The sequence below is a fragment of the Columba livia genome, chromosome 3, assembly GCF_036013475.1.
Source record: "Columba livia isolate bColLiv1 breed racing homer chromosome 3, bColLiv1.pat.W.v2, whole genome shotgun sequence".
Taxonomy (NCBI): Eukaryota; Metazoa; Chordata; class Aves; order Columbiformes; family Columbidae; genus Columba; species Columba livia.
Window position 1 is genome coordinate 39,217,230 of NC_088604.1, and position 26,065 is coordinate 39,243,294.

At 44.7% G+C, this 26,065-nt stretch overlaps 1 protein-coding gene across 11 annotated transcripts in view; it reads right to left on the reverse strand.

Annotated features, from left to right (window-relative positions):
• Positions 1–26,065, reverse strand: part of BACH2 (BTB domain and CNC homolog 2) — a 193,833-nt gene that overhangs the window by 7,900 nt on the left and 159,868 nt on the right. For all 11 annotated transcript variants that reach the window (XM_065059613.1, XM_065059614.1, XM_065059610.1 and 8 more), the window contains 2 exons: positions 11,989–13,527; positions 3,433–3,639 (listed from right to left, as the gene is read on the reverse strand). In XM_065059613.1, the coding sequence (XP_064915685.1) occupies positions 3,433–3,639; positions 11,989–13,527 (1,746 nt within the window). The remainder of the gene's footprint in view (positions 1–3,432; positions 3,640–11,988; positions 13,528–26,065) is intronic.

A 26,065-nucleotide genomic window follows, 5' to 3' on the forward strand; every position in this document is an offset into this window, starting at 1 on the left:
CTGCATCCGACAAAGCACCAGTGAGGCCCATAGCCCCAGCTAGTGCAGGCTGCTGTGTGATGTTCTGTGGTGGCATCGTATCGGTCCTTATATATATCTCAAGGGTGGGTGTCAAGAGGATGGAATCAGATTGTTCTGAGTGGTGCCCAGTGATAGGATGAGGGGCAATGGGCACAGACTGAAGCACAGGAGGTTCCACCTAAACATGAGGAGAAACTTCTTTACTTTGAGGGTGCCAGAGCACTGGAACAGGCTGCCCAGAGAGGTTGTGGAGTCTCCTTCTCTGGAGACATTCAAAACCCACCTGGACACATTCCTGTGCAATCTACTCTGGCTGAACCTGCTTTAGCAGGTGTGTTGGACTAGATGATCTCCAGAGGTCCCTTCCAACCCCAACTATTGCGTGATTCTGTGATTCTAGCTTAAGTCTGATGTGGTGGTCCAGCCCCCATGGGGTGAGCGCTGCCCTCCCTGTGCTCAGGAGGCAGATCAGAGGGATCAGGCACAGAGGGAGACCCAGCCTGGAGTCACACCTCTAAAAACCACCATTGGTTCAGTGTAGACCAACTGGGGTGGTTCTACTGCATCACTTTCCACCCCAGGAAGATCGGCATACAGCTCGAGGGTATAGATGAGATTTTGTAGAGTACCAGAGCTATTTCTGGAGCTGAGCTGGGCCTGAAAGCGGTGCAGCCACGTACCTCACCCAGTAACACTGCTAAACCCAAGCTCCTTTGGCATCCGTGGCATGAAAACTCCACAACTCGGATAACCCAACCATGGGTGGTTGTTGACAGCTGATAGTATTACCCAGGGTCTGAATCCTGCACTGGAAGCATACAGCTGGGCAAGTGAGAAAGAAAGCAGTGCGCATGAAAAGAACCAACTGCTAAAATATTGATAAATCTATCAAGAAAGCATAAAAATAATAAAAAAATAAACAGATGCTCAAGTACATCTTGAGATAATGAATTATGGAAGAGAATATGCTGTGAGTTTGCAGGGAAAAAACGGAATGTGAGTGGGTAGATGGATGAGTAAAGGGGAAGCCGGTATAAAAAATTACCTATCAAACTCAGAGGATATGACCATTTCACTCAGTGTCTGCGTGAAACCATCTGGGTTAAGAAGATGGGTGACTTACATGAATTAAGTGCAGGGGACTAAAGGGATCTTTCTTAAAAAGACCCAACCGAGTGAAAAACCCTTAAACCCTAGAACCACTACATAATTCAGGAGACTGGAAATTACTGGCCACAAAGTGGACAGAAGATGACAAAGGAATTCCCAGCGACCATGTATTGTGTGAGGTCAACTGGAGTTTCACAGCTGGTTCTTCTAAAAGTAAAAGTAAGACCTTGAAGCAGACTACCTGCTTGGACAGCATGCCTATGGGGGGAGGGCAGGAGTGTTTGAGAGGCAAAGTTAAGGTTGCATAAATTTAATTTTGCAGCTTTATGCTCTTGCATATCGTGACTGTCTTTTTTACAAATGCCCTTTTTCAGAATGCCACACCATATCACTACATACTCCAGCTTGCTAAAGAGAAACTTCAACATTTCTTTCGAAGAATCCCACACCTCAAAGGGTTTTTGCTTAATGAAATTCATCAGGGACCAGGACCGCAAAGGGCACTCATTTGCCTTTCATTCATTTCTCTGAGATGTGTGTGTATGCTGACGAGAGAAGGGGACTTAAAAAATTTATTTTGCCTACAACTGTTGATTATGTTAGACAATAACAGTAATGTGACAGGATTGCATACAGCCCAAATTAATTTTCAAGTGAAGGCTATAGGTATAAAGCTGAACTCCTCCTTGCTGCTAGTCCAGCCCTTCGAGTGCTGCCCGTGGTGCTCTGCTCTGGAGAACAAGAGACATGTACTCCTCCCCAGCATCAGCTTGGTGTGGAGGGCCCGGCATGTGCAGCCAAGCCTGGAATCGCTTTTCCTGACCACCTGCAGCAGGAGCTGCTCTTTCAACCTGCAGCACCCCTGACTCACCCCGCACGCACTGTGGATTACACTCAGTGCAGGAAGCAGTTGCTCACGATTTTGTTTATCATCTTCAATGTCTGGTTTGTTTTGCATCAGTGGAGCACTACTCTGAACAATGTTTTGATTTTTGTTTCTTTTTTTTTTTTTTTTCCCCCTGGGGCTTCAGCAGCACGGCATCTGAAGGCTTCACAAGCCTTGATGATTTAAGCCTCCCAACCAGCTTGTGGGGTCAGCGTCACCTCCATGCTACAGACGGGAAGCAGACAGGCACAGGCAGGGAGTGAGTAACACAAAGTCACTCAGTTTTCTGCCACTTGTGAGGTGACGGCAACTCAGCTTCTTCCAACAGATCCCTGCTTCTTTCACACTACGTTTGCTACAGCTTGTGCAGAGAATGAAGCACAATGAAGACTGTACTAAAGGCCACTTTAAACATGTAACCTGTTATGACAAGAACAAGAAGTACCCTGCTCCTCAGACCCACCAAGTTCAACCTACAACTCAGCATGTTTCAAATGTGCACATAGACACTGAAACCAAAGAGACTCCAAATAATCTTTAATTTCAATGGAAACCGAGTACACAGAGATTTGAGTAAGGAAATCAGCTTCAGCTCTTTTTGTTTTATCTGTGTGAATATATCACTCAAACCCTTGGATATTCAAAAGCTGGGTTTAATGTTGGACTCTTAAATCTATGCTGTGTAACGCAATTAAACTGTCTGGTCCTGCATGCTGCACACCCACACTCCTCGTAACAGCTGAACTGGGAGTATGACATTATTTTTGACATCTCAGAAAGCGTTTAGGACTTTTAAGCAGATAAGGAAGTGCCAACCCACTTTGAATTTCCAGTGCTGCATTCCTCCAGCTGAGTGACACCCTGTAGACATGTCTTTCTCCATGACCCTTGTCTCAAGTCCTTTTTTTGCTGTGTACCAGCTTGCTCTCTCAATGGGCAAGAGATGGCAGGGGAAGAGGAGCAGGGCCCTCAGACCAGAGGGGCACTGTCAGAATGGAGGGGAGAGTTTTCAGTTATGGTGCCTGTAGCTAAGATGTCTACATCTGACATGGCTCTCCAGGTGATCTTGTTTAGCAACAGAGAGGAACAGCCACTTCTGGGCTGTATTTCACCTCCTCTGCTGTGGGATGAGACACATAAGACTCCACAGGTATCTATTTCTCTTCACTGACTATAAAGGAAACCAGGACAAATAGCTCCAGCGCAGGCGTCTATCTTGCAGACATCTGTGTTTAGGAACCCAAACCACACCTGAGGTGTCCACACCATGACTGAAAGAGAGAGGAATTTCCTGCGCATCATTTAGCCTTGCTCTGGTTACCTCACTCCCTTAGATTAAAACAGGAATTGCTGTCAGTGCCCTGCAAGCTGCCATGCGAGGGCGAGTGGGGCCGTGGCAAGAGCACACAACTCACCAGCTTGCGGATTTCACATTCTAGGTTCTGAATACAATCCAGTTTCCTCTTGCGGCAGCGCTGAGCTGCAATCCGGTTCTTGCTGCGCCGGCGGACATCGTGGATGAACTCGAGCTGCTCTGAGGTTAGCTTGTGCATCTTTATCATCATCTGGAAATCATTCCTTGGAAGATCTGTGATTTGATCAACAGGAAAAGGAAGTTTCACCTAAAACAAACAAATACAAGACAAGAGCAGAGAGTCATATTTTGCTTGCTGAATGCAAGCCGAACAACTGTGAGCGGAAGGATGATTACCTACGCTGCCGCCCCCTAAATAAACAACACACCAAGTCTGACACTGAGCAAGTTCTTAACACTCCCTTGTGGCAGGTTCTGTAGGTCCAGCTGGTAAGGATCAGATTATAATTGTACCAAAATCAGCAATATAGGTGAATCCAAATTTCTAAAAAAGCCTAATAACAGATGTCCTTGCATTAAAATAAGGGTCTGTCCACTAAGAGACACGGCCTTCTGGAAACAGTGAAGTACCTTGCTGCTATTAATTTCAAACTAGTTTCAAGGAATGGGCTATTACCACAGCAGGAAGCCTGCCTCTGCATGGCCTCCAGGACTGAAAGTTTGATTAGGTGCGAGTTTAAAAATGCAACCTGACACCTCAGGTGGATGAAAAATACCATACTGCAATTAGGAAAGGATGTCTAATCAGCATTTCAGCTGAGCAGTACATCACATAGGAAGAAAGGGTCAAGAGTGTGATGTAACATACCCTACCCTGCTAAAATAAATGCATTTTGAATTAAACCAATAATATTTTTGTAGATTGAAGAGCACCCGAGTTGCATTTCTTAAAAACCAACCAACCAAACAAACAAACAAACAATCTAAACCCTCAGTTACTTGCGGTAAAACATTTTTCCTTCAGGTCATGAACTGCCATCCCATTTTGACCACAAACCATGTGACAGTATCTCCAGGTTCTGACTTCAGGAATTCCAACCATCTCTCCAACTTGTTGCAATTATGCACTAAAGCAAAGCAAAACACAAAGGTACCAACAACTTGGAGCAACAACCACGCATTGTCCCAAAACCTGGAGAATGGAGGACGTGCTCAAAGACGTGTTAGCTTTTTTCCCCAAACCTATCAACTTGTTCCAATCAAAGCGAGCACCTTTCCCTACAAACCCTGCTTCACTTGTAACTTGAGACCAATAACATGACTATAAAAAAAAAATCATGTTCCCTGGCAGACTGCTGTGTTTGGTGGTAGAATAAGAGTCAGTTGACAAAGCTGAAGAAGACAACTGAGTAATTCGATTGACCCCCTTTCTTTTTCTGAGTCATACCCACATTGCCCAAAAGATGGCAGTAAATATTTACATTTCTGTCCCTATTTAGTACAATCCAACCTCTCGAGCAAGGAGACTATTCTGCATGCAGGCTACCAAAGAAGACTAACTTAAGTTGCTCCACCCAAGCAAAAAGATTTGGGTTGAAAAGGTTCCTTTGATATTTAAAACATGGTTATCGTCTTCAAACAGTGCACTTTAATTATTTAGAGACAAATAACAGCACACAAGTTTTTTTCATAGGAGAGCTGGGTTTGCTTATGCAGAACAGTTTGCTGAGGACACATGTACACAAACACACACTGGTGGCCTCTGGCACTGACAGTCCTGGACCTGCCTTGCTCATAAGCTTGTGTTTCCTTGTCCTTTTCTATCATTTCTCTGCACACCTCCAAGCTGGGCAATGTGAAATTCAGTGCAAACACCTACTGCATCCTTTCAGATGGTTTCATGCCCTGAACATTGCCCTCTGCCCCATGTGTCCAGACACCGCTTTGTAACACGCTACTTGACAGGTCAATTTGAACCAGCGAGAAACACCAAACGCTGCCCCAATTCCCTCAAACTCCTGCTTGTACATGCGAAGGCTGACCTTAGGCATGGTGATGTGGACAACCTTGTTTACAGACTGATGCCTAATGACATGAAACCTCTTTGATTTCCTCTCCCCAGCCTTCATACGGTCAACATAAACTCAGTGTCACCTCCTTTTTTTCTCGAGCTTTAACACGGCCTGAAAATGAAAACAACTCATGCTTTCCTCTGAAAGACACCACAGTTTCACAGCAAAAACAGCCCTTTCATGTTGCCAGTTTTCCCTTATTTTCTTAAATCCACAGTGGAAAGCGATGTTAACTTTATTTATCCTTCCCTCTCCCTTTCAAAACATATTTACTTGCAAGGAGGAGATGTGCTTACAGCTGGAACGGGAATGAAAGAGAAGCAACTTAAATCTGTCAGGTAGAAGTTGCTGAAGGGAAATGGGAAAATAAATAGAAACAGAGTCATAAAAAAGAAAAAAAAAAAAAAAAAGATTGAAAATAAAACTATCTACACTGCAGGCCAGAGACTGCTATCAGTAAACCCAACATAATCCCACTCCTGTCACAGGCAGCACTGCGCAGGATTAAAAACGTGAAAGGGAGAGTGGAAGTGAGTCAGACTCATTTCCTTCACCATTCACAGCATTTTTATTGCTTGTCTCCCTCTCTGCAATTAGCTGTCAACTGAAAAAAAAAACCCTCACCAAGCCTTTGGCCTGGACACAGTGAATAAATACAGCAGGGTATTGCTGCAGAGAGAAGCTAATGGTGTTTCACATCGGCGCAGGGCAGGACTCTCCCCTGGTATTATCACAACAGAGCAGTAAGTCAGCCTGCAAACGCTGATGACTGTGCCATGGGTGGGATTCATCTGACCCACTCAGAGGCATCTGAAGTGCGGGGTTGGGACTGGGTCATGCCCAGGTCCCTGCAACTGGTGTGGGGGACAGGGAGGCCTCAGGATGGCAATGTGTCCCACACAGCTTCTCCCTCCTCCTGGCTGCAGAGGGAGCAATATAGGACTTAGAGAAGATGCTGCATCTTACAGTATCTAAGGCAGGTGAAAGAATCACAGAATCGCAGAATGCTAGGGATTGGAAGGGACCTGAAAAGATCATCTAGTACAATCCCTCTGCCAGAGCAGGAACACCTAGACAAGGTTACACAGGAATGTGTCCAGGCGGGTTTTGAATGTTTCCAGAGAAGGAGACTCCACAAACCCCCTGGGCAGCCTGTTCCAGTGCTCTGGCACCCTCACTGAGAAGAAGTTTATTCTCAAATTTAAATGGAACCTCCTGTGTTCCAGTTTATACCCATTGCCTCTTGTCTTACCATTGGTTGTCACCGAGAAGAGCCTGGCTGCATCCTCATGACACTCACCCTTTACATATTTATAAACATTAATGAGGTCACCTCTCAGTCTCCTGTTTTCCAAGCTAAAGAGACCCAGCTCCCTCAGCCTTTCCTCATAAGGGAGATGCTCCACTCCCTCAATCACCTTCATGGCTGCACTGGACTCTCTCCAGCAGTTCCCTGTCCTAGAACTGAAGAAACCTTACCTGAGGTGGCTGAAAAAGGACAGTCATTTTTTTCTAGGATGTGTAAGGAAAATCCACCAAGTATGTTTTCTCGTAAACTTTTTAGCAACTATGAATTTTATACAGGAAATGACTGTGTACTCTTTAGTTTGGCCTATTTCAAATTAGAAATGTAAGTGAGATCCCTGCTCCTTCCAGGAGTTACTTCAGCCAGCGCTAACCTTGCAGAGCAATTAAATCTTCCCTATCAGCACAATTACTCTTTCCCTGCATTTTTACACCAACACAACAAACAAACTGGTACTTTTCTGTCACTGCTGCAGGCTCTATTGCCCCTGGCTCTGGCTGATGCCCTCCTGAGAGGACAGCCAAGCCAGTCTGGTGAAAAAGAAAACCCGTTTATGATTTTGTGGCATTTTTTTTTTGCCCGTATTAGCATTAGGATGCCAGTGTAAATGTCACTGCTTTGAGTGTCTAAGTCACAGCAGTGGTCTAGACAGACAGGGATAGCCATTGACTCAGCACATAAAAGGCCCATATATAACCAATTAATCCCTTCAAGCTTCACTAGTTAGTGCCAGCTTGGATCATATACCAGTTACTGCTGTGCTGCTCACATACAGTACTAGTTACTGCTGCTGCTGCTGCTCTCCCCTTTCTCTTTTTCTTTGGAATAAAGGAAAGGTACAAGGCCCCGTATTCCTTATTTCATGAGTAACATTAGCTTTTTCACTTTCTTTATATCTAAATTTCAACATCATCTTCCTTCAGCTGCCAAGTGCTAGTAAAGACAACAAACTTCCTAAGCCTGCCTTAATATCACAATAGCTAAAACATGGAGAGTAACTTCCTCACGTTCAAGTTTATAAACCCAGTAATATCAGGAAATCTGGGGTGACCTGTCACTGAATTCTGGGGAGGAACTACATTCTAAAGCAAGCTCCTGGTTGTCCTTTCTATGTCATACTCTTCATTGAGTAGCAACACAAAGCAGTGATGAAGACTCATCTTAGATAACTCAGTACAGCTCCAGTAGACTTCTGGTATGGCAAGTTTGGTTTACCCTTTTTACTGGGGCTCTGACTTTGCTAAGCATCAGAAGTCAAACACAGAATGGGTGGCGGCCGGTCACTTAACATAGAGGGTTTTGGACTCTCTCTGAAGGTTATTTGCTTACAATATCCTCAGTGGTCCATCTGCCTTTATGAAAACTTCCTTTGAAAAGTGAGTCACTAACCCAGGCAGGAACTTATTTTAAAATATAAATGAAAGAGATATTGAATGAAATTCTCTAGATAGTAATAATTCTTGGAAAACTCCACCTTTTACCTCCTCCTACCCTTGTTTATTCTTTTCCTAAGAAAACTCACCCATCAAATTAGACTGAACCGAGATTTCGTTTTAACTGGTTTAGTAGTACAATATTTTTTACGAGTTTCCTAGCAGAAAAAAACCCCACAAATGCATAGATACTTGCTGAAGAAACTGAATATCAAGAAAAGCAAGTAGTGCTGAAGCTTCTGTTCCTAAGTAGGTTAACAGATTGACAGACTACTTCCTTCTTAACAATTCATTATTTCAGGGCTTATTGTTTTGTTGCTGCTATTTTAAGCAGGATTGTCAGAACCTGCCTGCAAGCACCAAGCGTAAGTCTCTAGTATTATATCCAAATAATTGATTTTTAACAACCTGTGGAGGCCTGAGGCAGCTAGGTGAAAAGAGCAACACAAACTGTTAAATATTTCTGTTAAGTCCCAGCAGACCAAGTAATGGCCCCGTTCCTGCAACTCTGTAACATGGGGACACCCCCAATTGCACTTGCTGCTTCTAGCATGAAGCCTTCAGAAATGGAAATCTCAGAAGATTCTGGGTGGCTCCCCTAACAGGAAGGAAAACGAAAGGCAAAGAAACCCTGAGAGGATTTATCAGTGGTGTTACGGGGACCGCCACGTCCTCTGGCACTGCCAACTGCAGCCTGCACCCCTGTATGGGACAGAGAGGCTGGCTGCAAAGTGGGGTCACCTTCACCCACATGGCACTCACGTCAAGCCCTAGCACCCCACTTCTGGCACTGAACGACTTGGGCACGTCTTCTTGAATGGCATCCATCTGCAGGAAAGTAGAATGCCCTAAAAAAGCAGAGGGATGAAACCTTTCACCTACTTCTCGCACAATCGATACGCGGGCAAATGATGTTTTGTGACCTTAATTTTGGCACCAATAGCACTCTGGGACTCAAATCAACACCAGCAAGGTCCAAACTCCAGAGGAACTGAGCAGCCTCATGAGATAACTGATGGTCAGAGTCCATCAGGCTTATTCCCATCAGGCCGTCCCACCCAAACGAAAGCCCACGTGCAGCAGAAGACCCTGCACGGCTGATCTCCAGAGGAGCAAGTGCCTGTGTGTCGCCCCCAGCTATCTTATCAGGTGCTTTTGGAAGAGAAGCCCAGCAAACACTGTGTGACCCAATACGACAGGGGGTGAGGGAACTATCTGGAAAGCTGTTAGGACAATGAGGGCAAACTGACAGTTCCAGGAAAGGAGAAAGATTCCCATGCAGGAATCCCAAGGACAGAAAGCAGTCCATTTCACACTGCTGTGAGTCTCTCCTGCCGTTTCAATGGCAAAGTGCAAAAAGTGGGCAGAGGGACTTACACAAGAACTTCATGCTGCCATTAGGTATTTTCTGCTGTCTGGTTTAACATATAACATATATATATATATATATATATATAACACTGCACATTGCTCCAGCAGGGGGATTGGACTAGATGATCTTTTGAGGTCCCTTCCAATCCCAAACATACTGTGATACTGTGATACTGTGAGGTTTCCACACAGGATTGCAGGATACATGCCCCAAGTCGCTGCATAAATACAACATTGTCTAATGAGGCTGCAATGTCCTTTCTTGTATTGGTGACAACTTTTACAAATTAATTTTTCAGACAAAATCCATACCCAAGTACTGGTGTGATCTGTCTACCCTTTGCTTGCTCAGGATAGTGGAGAGCAACATCATGGAGCATTAATTTCCTCACCATATTTTTAATGCCTACCAGTCCTAATAAAAATGCCCCGGGGGAAAAAAAGATAAAATGAAATTTTTAAAAAGTGAAAAAAAAAAAGCACTTTATCAGCAGTCTCAGGGAGAAAACTTGCTCAGCACAGTGTAGAAAATCTTCCCAGGAGGAAGCCAATGGCAAAACCAGCTGGGGAGTAAACCCTTCCCAGCTGTGCCCCAGAGGCAGACACATCTGCCTGACAGTAGCAAACCAAGATGGTCTCCCGTAGCCCACCCGCCTGCTCCTCTTGTGAATGTCCCTCCTCTCATCCATGCTCTCCTGAACACATAAGACAAACTTTTTCAGGAAACCACCAACAGTCCCCTGTATCCTTCTCATTTGACTCTTCTGGGCTCATTTTTGCTCCAGCATCTCCACACAATTAGCCAATTATGACAGCTAATTAGTCATCTAACCCCAAAAGCCTAAACTCCTGCCCTCTTTGCTGCCTCATGCTGTGCAACAGCCTTTGCTGAGCAAGCAGCATATGTGGGTGGAGATCTCACGTTCACCTTGGTCCTATTCCCTCCTCCCTTCCACCCCTTGTAAAATCGGAGCTTCACCGAGTAACCTTGGCATTGCCAAGCAGAGTGGTTCTGCTGCAGAGCTTCCCAAATGAGGTCTACACATGGTATCCCCATCAGCCTTCCAAGGAAACTCCCTCCTGCATAGTCCCCAGCTCAGGACATCAGGACAAACAAGAACCATCCTTTCACAAACATCAGTACAGCATGACAGAGTTTAGGACACCAGAGGCTCCCTAGGCTGTTCAGCCCTTCCTTACAGCTAAGTAACCAACTAAAGGAACCACCTACATCTCTCTGAAAGGTATCTTCCAGAGACTGGGATCTAGCTGATGTAAGGACTGAGGGATAAAATCAAGTTCACTCTTTTCATCTCTAGCCCACAGCTGAGCACAACTGGTTCTGTCCTGGGTGCTCACAGCATGCTGAACCCACCAAATTTCCACTTGCTGCCCCCCATACTAAAGCACAAGCTCTCAGTGGAACACTTCAGCATTACTAGAGGAGCCAGATACACAGTTGCACGCAGATGCTCTCCAGGTTATGCAGTTTCCTAATAAAACTCCAATAAAACATTGAGTCTCTTTTCAGTTTCTGGACTCCACAACATTTCTACATAATGTAAGTCTTCCCTAAAACTAGTAACTTCACACAGATGGTATATGTGATCACACTTAGCAGTTATCACTGCAGCATCTCCAGCTGGCCCATCTCTAGTTTTAGAGAGGGGCCTCTTCCTCCTCCCTCTTGTGGGAGAGCTGCAGAGAACTCACAGCTCGCTATTCAGTCCCCAACCGTCTCCCTGCCATTCTTCTAAGAGTGCTGGAAATTAAAGGATAACTCCTCTTCAAGACCACTTATGCAACAGCTGATAGAGCTCACCACCAAACAAAGTGGGGTCACAGGCAGGAAACATGATCTCAGTTGTCACTTAATGGAGGCAAAGCCCATTACTTGCATGTGCAAGAGACACACAGACACATGTACACGGAGGGAAGACGACTTGAACACCATTCCTGCAGCCAAGGGTGGCTAGCTATGCAACTGTTACACTCATTTCACACCTCTCTTTTCCCACTCAGTCTCCCTCCTCTACTTGAGCTGTTAGTGGTAGGTAGCAGTCACTCTTGGGGTTGGTTGCCCGATCCCCCATGACAGCAAAGGCTTGAGGTTGCTGGAATCACCTCAGCAAACTAAGGATGAGGAACGGTGCTTTGTGCCGCGGGCGAGGGAAGGAGGAGGGCAGGACACTGCTAGCAGACTCCTAAGCACAGGAATGAGCTCTCATCAGTCAGCAATTTGCTATTGCCCCACACCCAAATTCTGATAAGTGCCAAACACCTCGGAGGTCAAGCAGACCCATTTACGTGAAGTCAGCCATGCGCACTCAGCTGATGAGGGAATAAATAGAAGTTACTCTTTGCCCCTATAAACAAAGAAAGTGTTGGGGAAATGCCAAGTCATTCAAGAGAATCAAGGAGCAATTAATTGGGTCACAACAACTGCGATATATGTACTTATCGTAAATCCCTACCTCATGCCCTCTGTCTTGCACAGGACATGATTCACTGTCTGCTTCTGAGAATGACCCAGACTCATCGCTGGAGTTTGTTCCATAGGATGGCTCACATTTAATCTGGGCTCGGACTGGGTTGTACAATCCATCCCCCACCACGCCGGGCTCCTGGTGCTCGGGCGCCAGGAATCGGGGGCCTTGGGAGCATGGGGAAGAGGAGAGCTCGCAAAGACGCAGACTGCAGGGAGAGCCACCGCTGCCGTCCTCTGCGTAGGAGTAGGAAGAGCACGAGCTGGAGGTCCTGGTTCTGGTTTCCAAAGGAGGAGAGCGAGGGCAAACTTTAATTGGCACCGGACAGCTGGTGTTCGGCCGCATCCTTCCCGGCAAGTGATCAGCTGTCAGTCCGCTGTGCGAATAGGTCTGGGAGCTGGGGAGAGACTGGCTGCTGCCAGCCCACAGACCCTTTGGCACAGTCTCAGTGAGGTCTTTGTCCAAGCTGCTCACGCCGGAATATGAATGCACCGAAGTGTTTACTTGGTCACAAGCGTTTGAAGAGAATATAACACTCCTCCTGTCCAGTTCCCCTTCTTGCTTACAGAGAGTTTCAAAGCCGGGCCCCCTGAGTGGTGATCCCACTGTGAAGTTGGAAGCATCCTTCTGCATGGCATGGGACTGTCCGTAGTTCCCTGTGAAAGGGACGTAATCAGTTTTGTGGTCACCCTGAGTTGTCCCTTTTTCAAAAGGGCATGCTGGACTCCTACCAAAGTGCTGTTGGGAAGTGCTGGGGAAGCCAACCAAATCTATGCTTTTTGTTCTGTTGAAGAAAGACCGCAAGCAAGAAGGAGAGGACCCACTTTTCGGCCTGTCGACACAAGTGGGGCTTGGCTGCTTCCTGTCCATTTCAACATCCCCTTCTTTATCCCTGATGTCAGGTTCATCTCCAGACAGGCAAAGTGTGATGCTTTCTTCATCGTTCTCTTCATTCTGAGGCTCGCTTTTTATCTGCCCCATAGCCAGTCCTGATTTGAGGCCATTTCCAGAGCTTTCTTCACTGAATGTGCTTGCAAAACCTGAGGTACTGATGTGTGATGTGTTGTAGACATTCTTGGTACAAGCAAGCTGGTATTTCTTGTATCTAGGGTACCGTGTTACTGCATCTTTGTCCAAATTGTCCTTGCTATCTCTCATCATGTCCGAGTCAGGCAGCATTCCTTCGCCTTTGTCTGCTCCAGCAACAGTGGTTTCAAAATTGAAGGGCTCTTGGTGCATCCTCTCTCTTGGGCAAGATATTTTTGACGTCTCCATCGTCTCCTCTTCGTCTCCATCCGAGTTCTCCTCATCGTGCATGCGCTGACAGGTGGTATCTTTTTTGCACAGGAACAGGCCATCTTCGTTGTTCAGCAGCTGCGTCTGAAGGAAGCTGAAGCAGGAGTCCTCCAGGTTGTGCATGCGCAGGAACTCGGCGCAGTGGATGACCTCCTGGATGTTTTCTCTGCTGAGTAACAGCTTAGCAGTGTAGGCAAACTGTAACAATGGACCAAATCCCCTGACAGTGACCTGCAAAAAACAGAGAGAGAAATTGCCAGTGTTACCATCAGCTCTTGCTGTCATCCCAAGTCCTTTATTGTGTACTTAGATAACCTAACAGATCTAGTGTCCAGAAATAAATCCTGCTCAGTGCCATTTATTGGTCTATCAGGTCAGCAACAACGGTACATCCAGTAGCTAGCACTGCACCCTTTATCTTCCTCCTGTACATCATTGTACAGGTTGAGCTCAGCATTATTTTTCCCAAATATCTTGAAGACCTGTGAACTAAGCCTCTGCTGCTGCAATAAAAGACTACAAAACCAAGCTGGTTTGGATGCTGCTAATTCTTGGAAGGATCTTACTTTAACTGTTATGCAGCCCACCACCCCGTAAGTACCAATTCAAATTCGATTCTTCTGCCCCAGTGGAAGCTCTAGTGAACAGTAGTTTCAAGTGTAAGATACCCTTTAAATACTAAAAGTGTCTTGGGAAGGAAACATTTAGTATTATAGAAGAATTCACAGAAAATATCTTTCTGCCTCTTTCAAGGGCAAACTGGTTCCTCTTTTTCTTCTCAGATTTTTGCAAGTCACTGCTGAATAAACACTGAGCAAGTAATGACTGCATAGCTCTTTTCTCCATCTCGTGGAGTTCATTCCCCTTATACCATTCCTGATTTCATTGAGTCTGAGGTACAGCTAACAGGAAAGAAATCCATATTCATAGTACAAGTGATATAAATCACTCTAAGTCCCGTCTCAGTTCATAATTTCCCACCATTTTCTTTGTAGAAAGAGTAACAACTTTCCAGGAGAGTGATCTCCAGGTCTGAGTTATGCACCACTACTTGTCCTTTTTTCTTTTCATACCATCTATGCAATATTTTACATTCTCATGTCATATACTGAAAAACAGACACTTCCTCTCCCCAGAATTTTACAGTGACATCTTCACATATACCTATCAAATAACTTGCTAAGGCACATGGTAAACTATAGATACTGTCTAATTTTTGACCAAAAATGCACTGGCACTAACTTCTGTTGCATTTTTTTCCCCCACAATGTGCAGGAAACAAATGTACTAGAAAAACTCTATTCTTCATGAAGCAGCAAGAACCTGCTTCAAAACCAGGGCTCACCATCAAGGATAAAGCTTTCCCGATTGAGTGCTTTGGCCACTAAGTTGAGACCTAGGAGACCACAACTCAATTTCCTGCTGCATCAAACACGTTCTACACAACCTCGGCAAGTCCATTGAGTCTTGATTCACCAAGACACCTTTTTGCCTTGCTTGCAAGTGGTATTCACAAATCTGAGTTCCCTATGTTTTGCATACCAGTGAGAGGCATCTAGATGGCATTCAGAGCATCCAAACACCTACATGTCTGTGCAGAGCCTGCAGTCTGCTTCTGGCCACAGATATCTCTGGTAGATGTTCCCAGCTCAGTTTCTTCTTTAAAAAAAAACAAGAAGAGGAGGTACTACTGTCCCCTTTTTGTAAAATGGCCTAAAGATGAGAAGAGGGGCCTAGAAAGTAGAAATCAGGTCCCTTCCCCAGGCTGTGTGGGTTCAGACTCACAGTTCCCAGCTCCTCAGAAGCATATGCTATTTAGTGGGTATGGGATACCCTGAAGGTGAGCTGCTTTTCCCTGTCCTTCCAGTTGGATTAACGCCACTGAGCAAGAAGTTGCTCGAGAGGTTGGTGAGACATCAGGCCATGAATTTGTGATGGGTCTTGTTCGTGATTAGCATAAATCTTGAGTGAATAATTTGGTTCATCCCAATGAAAAGCCTATAAATTCCCTATACTGCCTCAGGACCAGCGTTAGAGCTCACAGATTTTTATAGAAAATCCTGACTTCCAAAAACAAGCTTTTGTTATTCATAGATCTGCACATGTAATGCTGGATTATGAGATACCACAAGTCGTGCAGACTTTGATGGAGAGAAAAATATTTTAAAACACCTCCAAAATTGCTCTCAATAGCTTTTCCATACATAATATTACTGCTGTATCTGCTATTTTAAGAAACAGTGCATTTTCATGCACATACTTACATACTTGCACATTCCTGTTTTACAATGCGTCTCTGGTACAGAATTGCCTAGATTTACAGCTGGCTATTAAACCCATCTCTGCTTTATCAGTGTTACATTTTGTGCCTATTTGTTAGATTATCAGCTCACTAAAGGCCTATCTGCATTTTATCTATGCAGCATGATTAACAAAATTGCTCGGGAACTTAATGAGCTACTCGCAGGCTGATGTTCCTCTTTGATAAGATCTTCAGTGTGGGGGCTTACATATTCCTACACATCTTGTCAGCTCCGCAGCAGCGTAGGTCTGTAGGAGAAACCATAAATACCACCTGGGGTTTTGGGGTCCATTTTTGATGAGGAGGGACTGCAGAGCACAAACCCAGCTCTCCTGGCAGTTGTGTCACTTGGCCACTAGGTGGAACGGCTGGAAAGCAAATTAAAATAATTTTCCATGCGGGGCCAGGGTTTCACCTGCCTGCCTACCACACACTGCAGAGCCCCAGGCTGACTCATACCAGCCCACAGCAAGGCTGTCTCCCACGCTGACTCAGGTTTTCACTCCCAATAAACTACTGTGATAACAGACAGCAGCAAGACAGCTGTTGCAGCTGTTCAGTGATGGATGCATCGGAAGCAGAGCCTGAGACTGCGCTATGGGCTCCCCATGATGCCCGGTAGGTAGATGCCTCAAGGGAAGGGTGATGAAAACGCTGGTCAAACATGCGCCTTGACTTCATTACAAGATCTTACCCAGTGACACAATTTTCCACAATCTCACAATTTTCAGATCCAGAGCAGGAAAGTTTCTTATCAAGCACCCGGAGCTTGTCATTGCCCTCAGGGAGGAATCTCTCAAGTGTGAATGCTTGAAACTGCAGAAACAATAACTTTGGTAACAAATGCATGCAAAGCTTGCTGCCAACTGTGAAAGCCAGCACAAACTCTGTTGCTTGAAGATGTCTAAATATTGATTTGGCTGCCATGGCCGGTCCCCTGCCTCAGCCCCACCAGTTTTGGGACCGCCAGCATCTGATGCATTCTGGCAGGAAGGCTGGAATCAAGGCACTGGAGCATGGCTATAAGCAGCACACACCGGGAAAGTAAAAGCTTTGAAGCTGCGTGTATTACCATCACACGCGCATTTCTGTAGGAAGAGGTAAGAACAGTCTTTTGAAATGATTTGACCTGACTGATGCATCCCAGCAAAAATAGCTAGTGAAACCAAGTTGATCTGTGTTTGCAGAAGGAAACAGATCATTTCTCTGATATAGCAGTCTCCATTTACACGTGAGAGAGACCTGGATGGGTAAAACACATGCCAGCAAAAGTCTCAGTTTATTTTTTCCCCTACTGTAAACAAGATGCCATATGTCCAAGATCTGTTTGCTTTTAGACCTTATTTTCCATATAAATGAATGTTTAACTAGGCAGGTTAAGTTGTGGGAACCTCCACTGGACACCTTGTCCAAGCGCACATGCCAAGTCAGTGCTTCCCTGCCCTCTGATCATTTGCTTTACTCCAGTTTCTACCCATTTCTATTGTTTAAATGGAATTGACTTGCCACAAGGAAACCAGGCAGAGAAAAGGTAAAACATACATAAAACTAACAATGCCCACACAGACAAGAAGAGCAGAGCAAAGATTTCAGCTTCTTGGAGGTTTGCTTTCCCTTATCTTTCAAGGCAGGCCAGAAGAGTACTCTCATGTACTTGAAACATGCCAAATACCCTGCCAAGTCTAAGGATGAATCACTTTGTTTTGTCCTCCTCCTGTCCCTGTCTGGTTTTGTATGAATTAAAAACCTTCTGCAGGCCTAGTGCACAGAGGACACGGCTACTGCAGCCTACCTAAGCCATCTGGGACATCTTGCTCTACAGCAATCCAAGAGATCAAGCACAAGGGGGTACAGGTACAGCTCCTGCCTCTGCCATGCTGCCACAGGTACTCCACGCTCAGTGTGTGCTATGGAGGTCTATGTTAATTCAGCGTAGCGGCAGTAACAAGCCTGACCACTGCTAAGGTGAAAGGAAGAAACTTCTCCGGCCCTTTATCTGCCACTTGTCTTTCAGATTGAGCTAGCTGAGCCAGGGGATGTGTTTTGTCTGTCTACGCTCTCATGAGTTTATGATACTGAGGAACGGGCTGGAAATAGTACAATGATACAATCACCGTCAAGAGAGTTGTTAATCAGCATTAGCCATATTGAATTTACTGGCAAAATACAGACAGCAGCCCTGCAGAAAATAAGCATGAGAAATCTATTTTAGTTCAGTCCGACAATGCTTTTCTCCTTATAGAGTCCGGTGGAGTGCGATGCTCTGGTTAGCTTTAATTGATTTAAGTGACCAGACTTCCACTACTTCCTATGGGAGATCATTGCCAGACTCTACTTAAAACCTCCCCATGAGGAAATCTCCCTTCCCTTATTTTCCTCCATCACCTCTCATTATATTTCCTCGATGCATTCTGGGTAATGCTTCTTCCTTCTGAAGAAGTAGTATCATCGTTGTACTCTCTGCCTTCCCTTCTTCTTTGGTTGATATTGTATCATTAATGTAAAACTGGCTAATTAAAGGAAAACAATATTGATCACTGTCAGATGGGAGAATAAGAAGATGAGATGAGAGTAAGCAATGGGAAATGCTAGTAAAGGCAGCATTACAGATGCCAATATAGAGCTTTTTTAGCACAGCATTTTTCTAGTACTGGGCACGCACTATTCTAAAATTAGGAGGAGGGTTAGCTCACTTCCACATTTGGAACATCGTAAGGGACTTCTAGGGCAGAAATTCTATTTTAAATGTAGTTGTATGCACGCCCACAGGCGCTGCGGGAGACACAGCACTGCGGCTGAACTCCCTCTGGCTCCCGACTGGATCGGGTCTTCTCCATGACAGCCGATCACACACGCTGTGGAGGCCTCCGCATTGTTTTGAACACACGGGACGTGGCCTCAGAGCACATGCAGAGGTCTGACATTTCTGTGGATGGAGCTGGACTCGCTGTGCACTGTGGAGTTCATCAGTGCATGATCATTAACTGGCTGCCCAGACTTCCAGATGTCTCAAAATCCCAGACAAATAGACAAAATCCTCCAGTTCTGCACAGACAGTATTTCTTGTGGGGGGAAAAAAGAGGTTATTTCCAAAGGAAACATGGCTGTCTGGTAACCCTGCTCCGAATGGCATCTGTATGAAAAGCTGCATCTGGAGCAGGGAAGGTCAACCAACCCCCGCAAAACGCCAGCAAATCTGAGCTCAATTTAAAGAAGGGAAAAGTGATTACGGGCAAGGAAAGATCCCTGTAAACATGTAGGAATGTAAAACTTGGCAAGGCAATATCTAAAATGGAGCGGCAGAATGTTTACAATAATCTGATGCATACTAACACATCGAGAACAGAGAAAGATTGTCTAGTTTGCTATGGAAGCTATTATTGATTGCAGTGAGAAAAAAATGAAGAAATGAAAAACTCAGGGACTTTTTCCTGACTCTTAACCTCACAGCAAATTCAGTGACATCTTGGAAGGCTTTCCTGGGAAGATGATGGATACTTGATGTCTGAGTTATTGCAAAGCAAAACTAACAAAGCATAACCTTGTTCTGGTGAGGTGTGCTTTGATAATTTGGTGGGCTTTGATAATTTGGTAGGCTTTTCCAGCCGTAATTTCTGTGCTAACGAGGGCACAGTGCCAATGATCTTCTAGTAAACAGCACAGAAATTCAACAGTGAATGCACGTTAAATTGTTTCTTTTCAAATAAAGAACACCTGGGGCATGCTCAAAGAACAGGCTTTTTGGTGGTGGCGTGGGAGGGCAGAGCCCCCTCCTCCCCTCCTGGGAAGCAATGAGAGGGGCAGAACATTAGTTGCTTAATCCCATCGAATTGGGGGTAAATCAGTCAGACCTTCAGACCCACTGAGAACATAAAAGTCCTGATGGAGCGGCACAGGCGCAGATTATTGTATTTATGCACTTGAATAGTCTTGTTGAAATCAATAGTACTGATGGGTTTTCTGTGAAGCATGCAAGCTGCTTGTATGATTATAGATTATAATTTTAGTATTTTGATTTTGAGGATAAGTTCATCACCAGGCATCTAAAAACAGTTACAAACCCCACATCTCTAATCTCCAAACATCGATTTAATTATTAAGCCACTTTGTGGGGAAGGAAGAAAGGAAAATTGAATCAAACCTCTAATGCTGAATATCAATTTAAAAAATTGGATGGATACATAGAAGAAATGCGACTGTTTCTTGCAGAACCCAAAATCATTGTTATTCGCATACTGTTTTCATAGCAGGCCTGCTGTGGTACCCGTTTTGTTAACATTTCAGTGATGCTATTGCGGTCTAAAGGTGTGTGTGGAGATCTTTTAAATCCATCTCAGCCCTGAAGTTTGTCTAATAAGCCCAAGGCTGTAGCAAACAAACGACTAACTTCTCACTCGGCCAGTGTGTTCGTAACACTATAACTTATATAATCAAACACATGCTAGAAATAGGAGATAAGATTAGTGACAGTTAACTGCTGCTGTTTTTCTCCACAGCCTAAAGAAGGTCTCTGGGATTAAATATTAACTCTAATCTTATTTGCTAAAATTAGCGCATACTGTATTATTTTTCTTTTATAGCCAACTGCAAGTATAGTGCAGAAGTTATTTTCAGAGTGTAATCTGATAACCAAAATCAGTCACCAAAGCTGTTATTCCATTAAGAGTTAAGAGACTTCCTAGTTATTTATTAGTTATTTTTACTTGGGATGGTGGATCCTGGCAGATCATGTTTTCACTAGCTCGAGCTTATTTGGTTTTGGAAAACTCTCTGGAAGATTTAAATATATTATGAGGCTCTAACAGGTCAATCGCATGTGCAAAATCAATGGTGCTAGACATCCCTGTTTCTCTCTGCATGCACAAAGCAAGCCTGCACACAGCCAGGAATTGTTTTGAAACTGTGATCCTTTTACATAGGGTGGGAACATGCAGGAGGCAGGAAAAAGTCAGAAGAATAGATGATAAACAGCAGAGTACTTTCATAAGCCAGTGCCATGGCAGTACTTTACTGCATTTTTCTCCTCTTTAATTTAACCATATTTAAATGTCCTCTCACCAGCAGCTTACAGAGGCATTTCCCCCATCTACTCATAAAGCTGTGGACCTCCTAAAATGAGTAATCACTCTTTAAAATTCAACTTGGGTGAGAAGCAACAGATGCAGGTATTTGTATTATCTGGGCTTTTAAACAAGAAAGGAATGTACAAATCGCTGATGGAGGACACTGACAAAGAGTGGCCTTTGTTTCCACTCTAAATCGAATTAAGCAGATACCCTCCTCGCCTCAGTTTCACATTCTGTCACTTCAGGTAGCACATACAGGTTTGGGCAGGAGAGTGACCCAGTGTCCAAGTGACAGTCAGGCACTTCCTGCATCGTATCGCATGGCAGGGGTGGGAGGCCACCACACTGCCACCGCAACAGACACCCCTGGGACACAAATGCATGCCAGCGGATGGGAGAACCCAGACACACAGGTCTTTTCTTTGAGAGGCTGATTTACCTGATTTATTTTTTTTACATTTATTTTTATAGCAAAAAGTCCCACCTGCAAAGCCACACTGAGGCCGGCCTAAGGGGCATCCTGATATCTTTCCAGTGCATCCTGCAAAAGAGCCTCTTGAGGCACCAGGCTGAGAGCTTCGAGGAGATGCTTAACTCCCTTTAATGGCACTTTGACAAAAGATGCCACGTCAGAGGTGCTCATTCAAGTTCCAATTTTGTGCTTAAAAAAAAAAAAACAAACCAGAAAAAAAACAGGGGTGCCCCCTCCTCTTTGAAGCCCCAGCCAGATGATGAATTTACACTAGAATCCCTGATTGCCTATGTTAGAGTATTTACAAATTGGAGGAGGAAACCAGATGACTTCTCATTTTCCTCTCTCCAGTATAATGAACACGTCCAGGGGCAGCACTTCAAGGGGCCTCCTCCCTCCTTGTTGGAAAGGGAGGGAGAGACCAATCCCCCCCAGTGCCCGGAGAGCATCGCGATGCTCCCAGGTGGCAGGGGTGACCGCAGGAGGTGAGGTGGCAAGGAAGGAGAGGTCATTCACACCAGACTCGCCTCGAGGACCGGGAACAATAATTGCAAACTGCATCCATTGCCCCGTGAGAAGTGCGTCAGCACTGATGGCGTGGGGCAAGTGGCTCGGAATTGATTGCCAAGCGCAAGGATGGCGTAAACAGCCAGCAGATCAATGCCCGTGTTACTGGTTATGTCAGCGTTCAACCGCACGAGACTTAGGGCGAATCACAAGAGTTAAGGTGCCCACACACTTGGTGTTTTTCAGAATCAAATTCACTGCAGTAGGAGCCCCAGCTTCGAAGCGTTCTCAAAAATCTCAAAAAAGGTCCCCAAGCATGGGGCCAATGTCAGATGAACCAAAAGGGAAAACAGAATCAGAAGATGGCTAAGAATTAAAAAAAAAAAAAAAAAAAAAAATCGAGTAATAAAAGCAAAAATAAAGTAATATCTGATCCAACTGCAATGCTTATTTCAATCAATGACTTCAACTTTTATTTCACCACAGAGTCTAACTGAAATTCTTCTGACCTTAGGGAAGTGAGACTGGTTTCAAATTATAAAGAAGGACTTACTTTTGGAAATCCTGACAGTATCCCTGGGCATTTTCAGCATCCTTCCCACCCTTGAAAATTTTAATGGGAAATTAATTTCTTGAATTTGCCATACTTTCAGTCTTCCCAACTTCCAGAAAACACACTGTTTATTGAGAGGGAGGATAGAAATCATCAAGCATAAGACTTTGCTGCTGACACATTTTGGTGCAGGAAACAGAAGGCATCTTAACCAAACATAGATGAATATGCTTGCAAAACTGAAAGGCTACAGGACTGGAACACTAGTTTATTAAACCATGAAGAGAATACTGCCTGTAATTCTACGCATCAAACTGGAGGCATGACAGCTGAAGTGCCACTGTTTGGAGAAAATTTAATAAACTTCAGCAGAAGGAGGTATATTTTCTCTAACTAATGACGTGGTTTGAAGTATGTTTTCGATGTTAGAGGCTGCCCAGGGCATAACTGGAGAACACAGACAATTCAAAATCAGGGCCAAGAGAGTACCTGCAGGCAAGCATAGGTGAAAAAGCCTGGAGGAAAACTTTCAGACTGCCGAGGTCAGATTCTTGGTCGAGATGTTAGAAAGCAAATCAGAGACAAGGATGTTTCAAATAACCTTTTCTCCAAAAGCAAAACTCAGCCACAACATGACTGAATCAACAAAGAACACATAAAAGCCAGTGGCACTAATTAGCAGTTTAAACACTCAGCCACGAACTGGAAGATAAAGCAAAGGGAAATACGGCTGTGATAACTGGCAGTCTGCAATACATTTGGTTTTCCAATGTGACTTGTGCCTTAAGGAACCTGGCACACAGTAGCAGAGGATGACACAGGAGGGTGGATCAGCAGAAATGCTACTTTCTCTCCCTGGACGCCCATGCAAACCATACTGAAACCAGCGGGGAAGACACAAGCAGAAATGAACAGATTTTAACCCAAGAGCATAATCAGCATTAAAGTGTAAATGTAATTTTAAATTAAAATCAGTCCCACACTCTTGCAAAAGGAAAACTAAACTGACCCTCAGATTAAAAAAGGAAAAAAAAAGAGAGAAAGTGTTGAGCAATGAGGAGGGGGAAGGAAGGAGTGGGAAAACTTTCACAGAATATGAATTGTGAGAGCAGAGTCTGTGAAAGATCTGCTTAGGTTCAAATCATCAGCCAAAGTGGGCAGAAAAAGGGAAAACAAAAAGCAGTTTAAGAACTTCTAGAATGAAAATAGAAACTCTAGTAGCTTCTGACTTACATTAGGAAATACGATAATATGCAGGAAAAAAAGATACATGTAGAAATTCACTAATTCACAGAGTGCTTAGAGGAATGGTTCAGAGTTTCCAAAGCTGCAATTAACATACAAGCAAACATAACAATATAGAAAAATTACAAAGACTTGTAAATTACACCAATACTCCTCTTTCCCAAGCATGGCAAAATTTATTTTTGCGAATAAACTATATAATGCAGTGTATTAAATACACAGTGCATTAAATACACTGTAATTACTTTATAAAAACAAGGAATACTTCACAGCGAGGCATCTCACTACACGCCCTCTATTATAGTTTGCGTAGCGTAGGAGTGGAAGAAACAGGCTCTGCTAGATACAATTTAGGAAAACACAAGGCTGCGCTCTGAGGAAGAAAACTGAATCAGAAGACAAAGGAGCCGGAGGAGAAGCAAGCTCAGAAGATGGGGCCGGATAACATGCGATGCAGCTCATGGATGCTCTGCTGTGGTTTCCATGGGGCTGATGATGCCAATGCTCCAGCGCTGCCTGTGACCAGGCGTGGGCACGGGACAGCAGTTAAAATCACTGGCATCCTTATGTCGGGGAAGTGGAGAGTGCAGCCCAGCAAATATCGTAATGTGTCAAATCCAGAGGTGCTTTTGCTGGGCTGTGGAAGGAATGGAATATCAAGGGCTTTACAATGCAGGTAACCAGGCAATTGCAATTATTAACCGTTTGTCTGAAACCCTGTGTAAATATCCCAGTTTCCTGCAGGCATAGTATTTTTTGAAACAGAACCTGCCAAATGCTGCATTTTTTCCATTTTCCTTTCCCTCCTCCCCTGCCTTGCCTTTTAATTTCCGGTATTTGGACACACAATTTTTCTGCGTTCATCTCGTTTTTGTTCTTGCACGCCTACTAACAGATCTAAGGATTACAGTGGCTTTTGTTCCACTGCTTGGTGTTCACATTTCACCAACGACGTCTGCTCAGCTCAGCAAAGCAAGGAGAACCAGCCACTGCTGAGCTGGTGAATTCGGTCCCCTCCTGTCCTCCATGAGGAGCAGTTAACTCCTCCCGCAGTGGCCCAAAAGGTTAGACATGCTCCATAAATTCCAGGAAAAAAAAATGGAGGCCTTTGCCTCCTTGCTGAGATTTCATGTCTACTGCAAGCGAAAGGTAAATGGCTCTTTCAGCCCAGGAAGGATGGGCAGTGGCATCCCAGCAGAGCTGTAACCCCGTGCCCCGCTCTGGGCTGGCCCCAAGGAACTGACTTCCCCGTTTCTGCTTCATACATGGAATTATTAAGATCAGCCCGGAAAGCAAGGGGTGGAAAATGCCATCTACCCTACAAACCCTAGAAATACTCTCCATGTAGAAAAACAATGGCATTTCCAGCTTGGCATGTGATTTCCCTGTCCTGGGAGGGTGGAAGTTGGGACTTTACAGCTATTTGTGTGTGTGTGTGTGTCTACATATGCTCACGTGCACCCACACATGCTAGTGTGAGAAAGAGACAAGAGAATGTGAATGTGTGTGAAAGGGAGTGAATTAGCCCCATCTGCTCCGAAAAGATAATTTTCTCCTTGGATTTCTCTTACCGTCATACCGTTGTCACACTAGAGTGCTTCTAAAAGGCTGCAGCTCTGGCAGCCAGCATCATTACAGCTGCTTGGATTATTAACAGTATAAATAAACTCTCAGAGACACTACTAAGAAAATATTAACTACAATTATCACTGTCTGATAAAATAATGAACAGTGAAGTGTTATTCTGCTGCCTCAGTCACCGGTGTGCATTTATGTGTGCCGTGAGTAATGAAAAACAGTTTATTTGCATACTGAATCATCTTGGAATTGGTTCTTGTTATTTTATTTTATTTATTTTTCTAAAGATCAAGCAGCAGAGGCTGAAGCCGTGTGTTTGCAGGATTCAGCGTACCCCGCCTCCTTTCCCGCTGTATATAATCCCATTAATTCCAAGTGAACAGAAAGCTGTGCCTCTAGCCATGCACACATCTGTTGGAGGAGGGAGGTGGGGCAGCGTGCAAGCTACCAGCAGCAACTCCAAAACCTCCTGATGGACTTTTATTCTTGGGCCTCACTGCTTTTTCTCCCTAAACGAGGAGCAAGGGCCCAAAACATGTCAATTCAGTGTTTGTTGCGTGGATCCTCCTAGCCTTCGCCTCCTCCACTGGCCTCCATTGCTTCAGCTTTGCGAGTTCATTTTTTCTCACATTCCCCAGCAATACTCTCGAGTCCTGTCCTTTCTTGACAGTAGTGGGGAACTTGGGCTTAGTTTCTAATTAATAGAAGCTATTACTTCCCTGAAAACACTGGGAAAAATAGTTTTTAATGGCTCAAAGTGCAGAAGACGGGAGCAGGAGCCTCTCGCCCCAATGTCCCCAGGCCAGGCTCCAGCACCTGCACCCCAGCAACACCCTCCTCGGCAGGTTGCAGTTCAGTCTTTACACCTAGTCTTCTTGAGGCGTCATCATCTGTTCATTAGTACAGCTCATTAAATGAGGAGAAACAAGATATCTGGGCCTGAAAGCTGGTCTTACCGCCCTGATTCAGGAGCAGCCACCCTCTTTTGAGCTGGGTCCTGTGGGTTAGTAACTACCCAGCCCTAATTAAAGATGTCTTCCCAGGAA